This window comes from Leucoraja erinacea, chromosome 16, assembly GCF_028641065.1.
Source record: "Leucoraja erinacea ecotype New England chromosome 16, Leri_hhj_1, whole genome shotgun sequence".
NCBI lineage: Eukaryota > Metazoa > Chordata > Chondrichthyes > Rajiformes > Rajidae > Leucoraja > Leucoraja erinaceus.
The window spans coordinates 33,112,113-33,125,347 of NC_073392.1; the positions used below are offsets into that span (position 1 = coordinate 33,112,113).

The 13,235-nt window shown below is 40.1% G+C and overlaps 2 protein-coding genes across 3 annotated transcripts in view; one reads left to right on the plus strand and one right to left on the minus strand.

Moving 5' to 3' along the window:
• Positions 1 to 4,723: 4,723 nt before the first annotated feature.
• On the plus strand, positions 4,724 to 5,048 carry LOC129704768 (dolichyl-diphosphooligosaccharide--protein glycosyltransferase subunit 4-like). Its single transcript, XM_055648098.1, has one exon. It carries the CDS (start codon positions 4,724 to 4,726, stop codon positions 4,895 to 4,897), a length of 174 nt encoding a protein of 57 aa, XP_055504073.1. The 3' UTR covers positions 4,898 to 5,048.
• Positions 5,049 to 5,203: 155 nt separating this feature from the next.
• Positions 5,204 to 13,235, minus strand: part of mtmr14 (myotubularin related protein 14) — a 91,086-nt gene continuing 83,054 nt past the window's right edge. For both annotated transcript variants that reach the window (XM_055648096.1, XM_055648095.1), the window contains one exon: positions 5,204 to 7,816. In XM_055648096.1, the coding sequence (XP_055504071.1) occupies positions 7,639 to 7,816 (178 nt within the window). In that variant the 3' untranslated portion in view covers positions 5,204 to 7,638. The remainder of the gene's footprint in view (positions 7,817 to 13,235) is intronic.

Here is a 13,235-nt window from a genome sequence, read left to right on the forward strand (position 1 = left end):
GATACAAAGCACCCCCTTTTTTTGCCCCCAAATGTCCTCCCTCCTCCCCCTTGGTTCTTGACCCCCCCCTCAGTTAAAGATTCCTGAAATTTGTAAGAATATCCATCAACGGTGGCAATGCCAACCAAACTCCTCCATTGCACCACAATAGCAGAAGGTTGAAATAGTGTCTCCAGAACACCCCAATTATCTTCTTGCGGCAGTGGCAATGAAAACCAGAGCAAAGTATATCAACCACCCTCACATTCAGACATCGTGTCAACCATTCTACCAACAGTTCAAATGTTTTGAAATGGTTAGAGAACGACACATCCTGCAGCATCCAATGGCGGTGGAAAAATGCAGGAAACATTGCCCGTTGCAAACATCTAGCAGAAACAAGAAGAATACTTCAATTTCCAGTTCCTGTTATGTGTTTATTGCAGCTTTTGCATTGCTTCAGATTACCTGTCTTTTCCAGCATGAAAGTCAAGACCTTTTGCTTTATCAATAATTATTGCAGAGATGAACTGGAAACTCATCCTGCACAGGATAAACCAAACTATTAAAATAGATCAAATTTAAATTTAGCTTAATTTAATTCAGATCTCTCCAAAACCTGCATTGAAGGAGAACAGCCAGAGTTACTGCAGCTCTATATCACTTTGGTTTGGCTACATTTGGAGTATTGTGTGCAGTTCTGGTCACCCCGTTACAGGAGAGATGTGGAAGCTTTGGAGAGTGTGCAGAGGAGGTTTATCAGAATGCTGCCTGTATTAGAGAGTTTCAGCTACAGGGAGAGAGGTTGGATACACTTGGTTTGCTTTCTCTGGAATGTTGGAGGGTGAGGGGAGACTCGGAAGAAGTGTATACAATTATGAGATGCATAGATAGGGTAGAAGCTTTCAGTCAGAACCTTGCTCCCAGGGTGGAAATATCCAACACTAGAGAGTCTAATGTAAGGTGAGAAGGGGAAGGTTTAATGGAGATGTGCAGGGCAAGTTTTCCTTTCACACAGAGAGTGATGGGGGCCTGGAACTCATTGTCAGGGTGATGGAGGCAGATGATAGTGGCATTTAGGAAGCTTTCAGACAGGCACATGGATATGCAAGGAATAGAGGGATATATACTATGGAGGCAGCCGAGATCACTTTAACTTGGGGTCATGTTCGGCACAAATGTTGTAGACCAAATAATGAAGGCATCCTGGGGAAGTGGGAAGGAAACGGGTGAAAGGAAAACAATCATATTGCAGACTGCCCTTATTTACATGGATAAACAATGACTAAATGGTAGTCCTGGCAACCAGTTTAGTTTAGAGATACAGCGTGGAACCAAGCCCTTCAGAGTCCACACTGACCAGCGATCCCCGCACATTAACACGACATACTAAGGACAATTTTTTATAACATTTATACCAAGTCAATAAATCTACAAATGTTTTACAAATGTGTGGGAGGAAACCAAAGGTCTCAGAGAAAACCCACGCAGGTCACAGGGTGAAGTACAAACTCCGTACAGACAAGCACCAGTAGTCAGGATAGAACCCAGGTCTCTGGGTCTGTAAGGCAAAACCTCTACCGCTGCACCACCCCAATAATCAGTTATTGATAGTGATTGTTGATTAACTGATCAATATTCAGTTATTGATAGTTATGAAGAGGAATCCCTTTAAGAATTATTAATTACTTCTAGTAATGACTTGAACTTTTTATTTTTGCACATAAAAGGTTGATTTAGACATACAGTATGGAAAGAGGACTTTTGGCCCACTGAGTCTATGCTGAGCATCAATCACCCATTCACACCCATCGATCACCCATTTTGTTATCCCACGCTCGCATCCACTCCCTACGTATTACGGGCAATTTACAGAGGCCAATTGACAGAGGCCAACCTGCAAGCCTGTATGTCTTTGGGATGTGGGAGGAAACCGAAGGATACCAACAGGGTCACAGAGAGAACCAGCAAAGTTGACACAGAAGCAGCATCTGCGGTCAGGATTGAACCCTGGGTGTTTTGGACTGAGAGTCAGCAGCTCTTTCATCCTGAATTCTGCATTAAAAAGAGATGAGCACAGTTGCTTATAGTTTAGTTTATATTAGCGATACAGCACAGAAATTGGCCCTTAGGCTCACCCAGTCCACACCGACCATCGATCACCAGTTCACACTAGTTCTATGTTACCCACTTTCACATGCACTTCCTATACACTAGGAGCAATTTACGGAAGGCCAATTAAGCTACATACCTGCATGTCTTTGTGATGTGGGAGCAAATCGGAACCTCCGGGAGAGACCACTTGGGGTCACAGGGAGAACATCCAAACTCCACACAGACAGCACCAGAGGTGAGGAACGAATTTGGTTCACTGGCACTATGAGCCGGAAGATCTACCCGCTGTACCGCCAATGTTAACAATGCATTCCTCAATAAAGATTGGAAAACAAAATTATAAGGTGAATAAATTGTTCACATTGTCATTTATGTTCTAACCTTACAAACAAAAATCTTGTGGGCAGCAGTCATATGTCCTGTGCAACCATTTCAAATATTTAGACCCAGATTCTGTAGCTCTCTCCTACATGGCTTCAATTACTATCCAAAATAGTTTACCTTTTCAGAATCCTGCATTTAGGCAAGTTTAAATCCAGATACAAACATCAAAATCACAGAGAAAAATCCTTGGAATGAAGAAACTCAAATTTATTATTTTTTCAATTAAATTGAAGTACTTTATACACATGCCAAAAGTACTGCCTGATTTAAGTTCAGAAAGACCTGAAGAACCATTAGTCATTTACAATATCACAGGATTTTGCACTTCATGGAACAATAATCTGTGAAAATTGAAATACTATCTTTCTTCACTTTAAGAGTACAGAATATTCCATAAATCATTATTTAAGGAGTTCTTGCAACTTCACACAGCACATTAACAATACACTTCCGTTAAAAGTCCCTCAGGATATGCGAGTGATCTAATAAAAAGGAAAGCCTAAGGCTTTAGCTCAGAATATATACCTAACCAATTCAAGGTGGTTAGTTAAATATTTCTTCTTACAGGATATAATAAGTAGTCATAGTGATCTGAACTGGTTGAATGTGGCGAGGAAAGGGACAAGTGCAATAATGCTTGAAATCTGAAATTAAAAAACAGAAAATGCCTGAACTCAAGTAAGGCAGCATCTGCGGAAAGAGAAATAGTTAATGCTTCAGATCGGGCACCCTTCAATCTAGAATGTTGACTGCTTTCTTTCCTCAGATGCTGCCTGGCCTGCCATCAAATAAACAAAAATAACGTTGTTTTCTAAAATATCTTCACATACCTCACCATGGCATCAAAAATGTATCAGGAGCAGCAGTACACGTGGTCTTAATACAGGAGAGAAACAGGGTTCTTTCCAGCAAACAGGCTGCCATTGATTTACATACCATTAAAAATGGGACTGCCCTCAGAAATTGTTAGAATCAGAAGTAGTCTACAAGAAATGATGTGCAGCGCAAATCCAGCATTACAGCAGAAATTTTAGTTTCAAAATAATTTTCATGAAACAACATTGGAGTTGAATTCCTCTTCAAATATTATGAACTGTAGATGGAGGAAAAAGGTGTAGTCCACTCACCTTTTACGCATGTTTGACAAGAGTTTTTGAAATAACGCTTGTTTCGTTAATATCAAAGTTTAATTTACGCGATGTTACTTTTGGAATAACATGCTCAAATTTACTGCAGATGGCGTATTCACATGTTTAATTTATGCATTTTTGAATTACATGCTGCTTTTTAAGTGCGTAACTCCCACGTAAACCATAAGGTGCCTGCACTTTGAAAGGATTAACTGGAATCCCTTTTTTCAGGAAAGATTTAAGAGCATTTTCGTGACCAAGAAATTGACTCCTATACTCTTTAAACAATACTGCAACGAAAGTTGCATTTGTTGTATGTAAACTTTGGAGTCATGTTACTTGTTACAATGGACACAATGGCCAATGGATGCCTCCACTCAGACTGCCTAGGCCTGCCTACGTGATCTCCCAGATGTTAAACACTTTAACTCACCCCTCCCAATCACATACTGACCTTTCTGTCCTGGGCCTCCTCCACTATCAGAGTGAGGCCCAACACAAATTGGAGGAACAGCACCTCATATTTCACTTGGGCGGCTTACAACCCAGCGCGATGAGTTACGATTTCTCTAACTTCGAATGACACCTTGCTTTCCCCTCTCTCTGTCCCATATAATGCTCTTTCAATCATTCAAGTAGACATGGGTGCCCAAGTAAAGTGGAATTTAACAAAAAATACAAATGACTCAGCAAATGGACAAAAGTAGAAATTGAGTGGGAAGTTTTATGTTGAAATAATAGTCCTTATACTTTAAAGCAGCTTTCAAAGCCGACACTGCTGGTGTTAATGAGCTGGTTATCACGAGGGGGAAACCCAGTGTTTTCTACAGTCCTGAAATTATCTCAAACATTTCTATGCAAATCGTCTTGAAAAAAACATCTTTAATACGTTTATATATTTTCCTCAAAAACAGACTTATCTGGAGGCTTGGGGCATCTTTCTAGGATTAATTTTAAGTACACGACAAGAAAATAATGGTAATAAACTATTGCTCACCAGAAATATGGCTTGACACTTGAATACAAGATTAGTACAGATTAACAATCAAATTTAGTGAAAATAAAAAGGAACAAAGTGAGCATTATGAAGGTGTTAGAAGATGTGGTGTTAGATTATGTTGGTGGTGGCGACGTGGCTGAAGGTCGGGCATCGGGGGATGCACCGCTGCCACAGGATGATCACAGACGTACAGTTGGCAATCTTTGCCAATATGCTGGGGGTATCACTATTCCTCCTTGTTGTCCTGTACCATTATGTTGCTGTTAACAATTCTAAGAAGCTAGAGTGATGTCATATCACAAAACCATTATATTTAACAGTGTGACAATTAGGCCCAATCAAATTGGAAGGAAAGATGGAAGCTTGTTTAGCAGATGAAAGAAGATCCACATTGGATTTTACCAATACTTAATTCAAATAAAACAACTGCATTAAGTGTGCTTTGTACTTAAAATATGTGCCTTGTCAATAAATATTCAATTTGTTGGGGGGAAAAAAAATGTTGGGAAGCTAATCTGCCACAGTTCTATGGAACCAAAAAACCAGAGGATTATAGTCTACGTCCGTCAAAGTAATGCAGCATATAAAAATTAGAAAAGTTTTAAAGATCTTTAATTCACATACAAGAACATTTTATTAGGCAATCGCTGTCCATATCAACATAACAAACAATCCAAATATGCGAAGCACATACTAAACAGCAGATTAAAACCAATTCTCATTATCTAAATTATTAAACATCAGTTTAATCTACTGTTCGCCAATCATGATTCCTTTTCTAAAAATAAATGAACTATTTAAAAAAAAATGTGGCAATACCGTTTTTATTCCAGATTAAGCACCATTTTAAATTTTATTCTGAGTAAGGAAGGAGAGGGAAGGGATATATATAAATGAACTGCAGCAGACAGATCAAAAATGTAAATAAAGGAGATCTGAAATAACAAAATGCTCAAAGTGCACACCATGTTTGTCAGCAGATTAACAGTTAACGGCAGAGATTTGACTGGAATATAAAAAAATTATATTCAAAACATTGTATGATTTTAAATTCTTTATGGATGTTAATGCATTTTGAACAACAAATGGAAACTTATAGTTTTAAAAGCTACTCTAAACAGTAATGGGAATGAAGAGGGGTTGAAATGTCAGGAAAAAGTGTGGGAGTACCTTGATATTCATTCACATGATGTCAATCAAGTACGACAGAAAATTAATGGAAAACAAATTTAAAAGAAATGTGCATTTGATTCAGATAAACAAATATTTGGAGATATATGTTTGGCATTCTAGGTGAAGAAATTGGGTGTACCAACTGCTGCTGGATTCTCAAAAATCTTCGGACAATAAAGAGGTTGAATGCCGACTATCCATACAGATCTTGCCCCTCCTTGACATCCAAGGATAAAATGGTGGAAGTGGCAAGATCTGGATCCCAGCTGTGATATTTTAAGGTGGCCATGCAGTGATGGTTCATGTTGTATATTTCAATGCCTGTAGAGAGAGGATACTCGTGGAATCAACCGTTATGGGTTAATATGATGCAGATAGTGTTGATCTCTTCCGTTACAGCAGGAGGAAAATGGTTCCCCGATGAGAACAATTTTAATGAGCTTTCCTAAAAACAAATGTTTTCGATTCCTTAAATGCAAGTTTGGGTACCAGTGACATTTTATGATTTTGTTTAAATACAAATTTGCATACAAGAGTTCATTTTTCATTTCACAATCCAACACTTGACTGCTATTTATGAAGGGTAATTTTTAGCTTTCTCCCACTATGAATTCTGCCAGAAATGTTTTAATTGTTCCATTTCACTAACTCAAAAGGTGCCGCACACAGTTTCTCCTCTCATTCAATCCTTGGTTACAGATCTCCATTTTGTTTTAAGGCAACTTTAAAAAGTCCTGTCAAGTTTCAACTATACAACAGAATCCAGAGGTCAGTTCTATTCTTCAAGAGCTTATGGATCACATTAATAGGGCTGAATATGTACTTAAAGTAAATTTGGCTAGATTTTCTTTTAAAAAGTATTACAAAAATATTCAAGTTTTTACGCAGATTAATATGTAATATTAAAAATAGAAACAATCTTAGAACAGTGCTGAATTAAATCTGCTAATGAAAACCCACTATCTGCGACTGTATGTTTATGTTGAAAAGACATTTTCAAACCAATTCATTCATCTGATGGGCAATGTTTTGGAACCGAGTAGAATCTTACCGAATCTGTGTCACCACTGCAGGTAACTTGCCAAAAATGACAGGAACAGTTGTGGCGGCTGACACATTAGATAGCTTGCTTGTGTTACTTTAACCAAAGTACCACTGAAGCTAACTTAACAGGTCTTTTCAAGGGTGTCATTTTGCATTTCTACCTTAAGATTAGATTTGCTGTATTAATAGTTAATGGAGTCTTCCACTTCATGAAAATGGGAACACCGTAATGACTTTTCTCAGGTACAACCTATAAACCGTGAGGAATAAGAGAGGGTGCACAATCTTTTTAATTAATTGCGTAAACAAGTTCAAGTGTTGTTAAATAATCAACACACTCATTTTAAGCTTACCTGGCTAGCTTGAGAAGCAACTTTAAAAACTTCAAAAGCTGCTTAAAAATATCACTGGCCAGATTCACCATTACCTGTGACTGACAGTCATACTCTTAATGTAGAATGTTCCAGCTTGCGATAGTTATTCCAAACAACATATTTCTGAGGTTCTCCAATATAAACAGAGAACAACTGTACTTCATGGATGAACCGTCCCATCTCTATCATCCTGACCTTTGTCTGGCTTGCTCACTTCAATACATGAATGCGCAGAAGATGGGGAAGAATGGAACTGTTTATCTCAAGCTTTCAGGAATATGGTTCAGTAGAAGAAAAAAAAGATTTCTAACCAGTAAATACAACCCAAGATCAAAAGAGGAAAATCTCTGAACAACAAATGCACGTCCGTCTTTGGCATTTCAGTTAATATCTGCACAGTGATCCATGGATTAAAAAAAAAACACCGTGCCAGGCTGTGTCAGACAATGTTGTTTGTGCCTCTGAGTCCGACTCCACGGGCAAACTGTTCGAGAAGTCCCCCAATGGCCGAGGGGCTGGTAGATATGGATCTGAGGCCCACTGTTGCACTGTACGCAGACAAGAATATGGCTCTGACTTCCTCTAGCTTGGCCCTTCGCTCTGGAATGGGAGGACGTCTGCAAAGAGAGAAGCTGCTTAATTCAAGTGCAAAGTTAAAACTTGATCAAGATTGCTGTTTATTCACCTTGGTTTTTAAAAACACCAAATGCTTTAAACGCAAGCCCAGGAAACATTGCTCCCTTGCTTTACCTTCAGAGACCTCTAGTGGTGTAATAGACAAACTGTCAGTGTGTTAACATGTCCGCACAACAAAACGTCAGCGTCTTGCTGAATTTGGTGGTGTAAGAATTAAATGTGTTGGACAGCAACTATGCCAATTGATAGATCACGTTGCATTGGGTCATGAACAAGAGTGGAACTAATTAGATTGATTAAACATTAAATGAAAAAACAACTTTCTAAAAAATAAAACATTAAAAAAAACTTCCATTCCTGATCTTGACCCAATGCGGTGTGTTGTTCTATCAATTCGTGTAATTGTCGTGCAACACCTCTAATTCTTACACCTCCAAATTCAATAAGAGCTGATGTTTTAAAAAAAATAAAACAAGCTGCTGATGTTGTAATATTATAATTTATTTGGGAGGGGCAAGGGTTGGATGGGGATAAACATAGAAATTAGGTGCAGTAGGTCCTTCGGCTCTTCGAGCCTGCACCGCGCATCAATATAATCATTGCTGATCATCCAAATCAGTATCCCGTACCTGCCTTCTCTCCATACCCCCTGATCCCCTTAGCCACAAGGGCCACATCTAACTCCCTCTTAAATATAGCCAATGAACTGGCCTCAACTACCCTCTGTGGCAGAGAGTTCCAGAGATTCACCACTCTCTGTGTGAAAAAAGTTCTCCTCATCTCGGTTTTAAAGGATTTCCCCTTATCCTTAAGCTGTGACCCCTTGTCCTTGTAAGGGTCCTGGATCTAGCCTGTCCAACCCCTTAAGAATTTTGTAAGTTTCTATAAGATCCCCTCTCAATCTCCTAAATTCTAGAGAGTATAAACCAAGTCTATCCAGACTTTTTCATAAGACAGTCCTGACATCCCAGGAATCAGTCACCTTTCTGCATCCCTCTATGGCAATATGTCCTTCCTCAAATTTGGAGACCAAAAACGCAATACTCCAGGTGTCGGGTATTGGTGAACAATTTCCTATGAAAGCCAACATACCATTCGGGCTGCACCTGCATGCCTCTTAGACCAGACACTCGTCTCGCTGCATCTCCCCTTTCCCAATCGGCCACCATTTGATAATAGTCTGCTTTCCCGTTTTTGCCACCAAAATGGATAACCTCACATTTATCCACATGATACTGCATCTGCCAAACATTTGCCCACTCACCCAAATATCCAAGTCACTTTGCTGTCTCCTATTTTCAGCTAACTGCCCCCGTTAGTGATCCGCTTTAGATATTTCTCATTCCCTCATCCAGATCATTAATATATATTGTAAATAGCTGGGGTCTTGAGTTGCGGTACCCACTAATACTGCCTGCCAGCTGGACCTGTTTCCTTACTGTTGAGTAAAATACTCCTCCTCCCACAGTTATAGATTCACATTCAAAACAGAAGTATTGATTGGTGACAATTTTGGGGGAAACAAACTCTTTTGTAAATGATAAATCCATGAACATTATAAAATATCCGTACTGTTCTATTTTCATAACGTTAAGACCATTTAATTCTCATCCCTAATTGCTCTCAAGTTAGTAATAGTGAGCTGCCTTCCTGTCTGTCTTTCTGTTGAAGATACTCCCACAGTATGTTCAACAGAAGATTGACGATCTTGATCAATCTTCAATCGGAAGATTGTTGCGGAGGCAATGTGTGAATTTTGACCTTGTGATTATAAAGGACCAGCAGTATATTCCCAAATCCGGACGGTGTGCAATTTGGATGGGAACCAGTAAGTATTGGCATTCCCAAGTGTCTGCTGTCTTTGTTCTTCCTGGTGGTATAAGGTTAAGGAGGCAATGACATAGATTTAGCTTAAGAGAAAACAACATGGAAACAGGCCCTCCAGTCCACCAAGTTCATTCTGATCATTCATCGCCCGCTTACACTAGTTCTATGTTATCCCATATGCTCATCCACTTCAGACACATGACGGACAATTTTACAGAGTCTAATTAACCTACAAACACGCAAGTATTTGGGATGTGCGAGGAAACCAGAGCATCCGGGGGAAACTCACGCGATCACAGGGAGAATGTATAAACTCCATACAAACAGTGCTCGTGTCTCTGGCGCTGAGAGGGAGCAGCTCTACCAGCTGCGTCACTGTGCTGCCCTTGGAGCAGCTTAGGCAAGTAGCTGTGGTGTATATTTTTAGATCGTACTTATTGCAGCCACCAGAATCAGTAGTGGAGGGAATGAATGTTAACTGTGGTGGATGGGATGCCAAATCAAGTTGTTGCAGCTATACACATCCAGAGATTGTAGAGAGTACTCGACTCCTGACTTTTGCCTTGTAGATTGATGTCACTGGAAAGGGTAATACATTTTTATGGTGGTTGAAAGGACACCAATTTGCTTTGGCCTGGATAGTATTGAGTTTCTTACACACAATTTTAGCTTCAGCATATATGTGAGTATTCTAAAACACATTATGGCCATGGAGATGGCAGAAAGGCTTTGGGTTATTCGATGTGTCACTTGCCACAGCATACCCAGCCAGACCTGCTTCTTGTCATGATGTTCATATGGCTGGTCCTGTTTTGAGCTTCTGTTCACTGGTGACCCCAGAATGCTGAAGATGTGAAACACGATGAAGCTAATGTCACTGAATGTGAAGGGTAGTTACATCTTCTCGTGTTGATTGGTCATTGGTATTCTTGTGGCCTGAATTTTAGTTGCCATTTATCAGTCTATGAAGTTATCTCAGCCTTGATTTATTTGCTGGGCAGTTGCAAATGGAATCAAAATTTTTTGCAATCAGTGAACTTTCCACCTCTGGTTTTCAACGTACAGGTGTTAAGTCACTACAGGTAAATACAGCAAAGGTCAAAAAGGTTTGGGTTCCGATTCCACCTGTTCCTTTTCTCCAGAGATGCAGCCTGACCCGCTGAGTTACCCCAGCATTTTGTGTCTATCAAGGTTTAAACAAGCCTGTCTTTCTGTCCGATTCCTTGTCTTCACATGTCAAAATATCCACACCCAGAGTATTTTTTTTGATTTAAGCTTCACAGGTATTCTGTCAGTTTTAAAAGTTACATCGCACGACTCGTGCAAATTAAAATTTATCAAATAGCGTTGTAGTCGAGTGAAAATGCCAACTTTGCAGCCATTTCTAGACCCAATGCCCCTAGATACAAAATGGAAAATGCATCAGGACATATTGCACAGAATATTTATAGTTGAATGAAGAAAGCAGGGCCTTTATCTTTTTCAAGGTCCTTCGTGGTAGGCTGATCCAGAAGATCAAGATGGATGGGACATACGGTGACTTTAGTTTAATTTATAGATACAGCGCGGAAACAGGCTCTTCGGCGCCTACCATCGATCCCCATACAGTAGTACTATCCTACCTACTAGAGACTATTTCCAATTTTACCACAGCCAATTAAGCTACAAACCTACACGGCTTTGGAGTGTGGGAGGAAAATGGTGCACCCGGAGAAAACCAATGCAGGTCACAGGGAGAACATACAAACACTGGACAGACAGCACCCATAGTCAGGATCGAATCCAGGTCTCTGACACTGTAAGGCAGCAGCTCAACTGCTGCGTCACCGTGCCGATTTAGGAGATTGGATTCAAAACCGGCTTATCCATAGAAGACTGAGTTTAGTAGTGAAAGTGTTCTAAGTCTGTGATCCGAGGAATTCTGCATGGAGCTGTGCTGGGACCTCTGTTCTTTGTTTTATATATATATATATATATAAATTATTTGGATTAAAATGTAAATAGATTGGTTAATAAGTTTTCAGATGACACAAACATAGCTAACATTGCAAAGAGAAAAAGCTGTCAAAGGATACAGTAGGATATAGATCAGTTGCAGATATGGGTGGAGAAATGGCAGATGGAGTTTAATCTGGAACTGTGTGAGTTATTGAACTTTGGGGGGGGGGTCAAATGTAGGGGAAATATATAGTTAATGGCAGGATACTTAACAACATTAATGTACAAATGGATCTCTGGATCCAAGTTTGTAGCAAGACGTGATAAAGAGAGCGTATAGTATGCTTGCCTTCAATGGTCCGAGCATTGAGTATAAGAATCAGCCGGTCACGTTGCCGCTTTATAGAACTTTGGTTAGGCTGCATTTGGAATATTGTGTGCAGTTACTCTCCCATTCCAGGAAGGATGTGGAGATTTTGGAAAAGGTGCAAAAGGGATTTGGCAGGATATTGCCTGGATTAGAATGTGTAAACTATAAAGAGGTTGGACAAAATCTGGATAGTTTTCCTCTGGAGCTTTGGAGGTTGTGGAGAGACCACTTCAAAGTTTATGAGAGGCATAGATAGGGTAGGCAGTCAGACCGCCCCCCCGCCCCCCCCCCCCCCCTCCCCCCGCCGGCGCTGCCGCCCCCCCCCCCCCCCCCCCCCCCCCCCCTCACCCCCCCCCCTCCCCACCCCCCCCCCCCCCGCCCCCCCCCCCCCCCCGGTGAAAATGTCACCCCCCCCCCCCCCCCCCCCCCCCCGGTGAAATGTCAAATACTAGAGGGTCAGATGGTGATAGTTTAAAGGACATGTGCAAGGCAAGTTTTTTTTATTGCAGACAGTGAGATTTCTTCAAGTTAACCACAGGTATCATGGGGTGAAGGGACTGTTCCAGTGCTATTCTATGTCCTATGATTGTTGAGCTGACCTCAGAAACGTATCCAGCAGAAATGTTATAATTATCAACGATAACTCCTGCTGACTTTAGTGGAGTGTATGATTACACTAACCCATTGCATTACTTGGCTGCCAATCTCAATTTTGAGTTTATGCATTTCATCTCCAAAATGGAAATTGTTAAATGGGAATAAATGACACAGGAATTCATTCACTAGATGGCATCTTATTCTTCAAAAAAATATCCCAGATGGATGAGAGCAATTTTCATTAAAAAAAAAATACTTATCCCTTTGATGTAAATAATTTACAAACAAAAATATTTGGTCAGATTTAATTATTGTTATCATTTTGTCTCTCTTGCTCTGATAGCACACATATTCAAAACCATGACCTGACCTTGTCCAGTCAAAATACTTTTTTAATCAAAATAGAAGAGAACAATTTTTCTACATCGCCATCAAAACCATTTGTGGCTGTCATATTATGAACTCCATCTCTCTCACGTACAGTGGATCTGTGAAGTTGGAAATCTTATTTGGCGGGAGTGTTAAGGGCATATTGTATCACTGGGTAATCATTTTCCACAAAGGTCTTTTCTTTCAAGAATAATCTCAGAGGATTCATTGGCACAGTCGGTGAAGGTTGGCTGCCTGAACGTTGATGGATTGAGGAATTACTTCTGTTCTTCAACTCA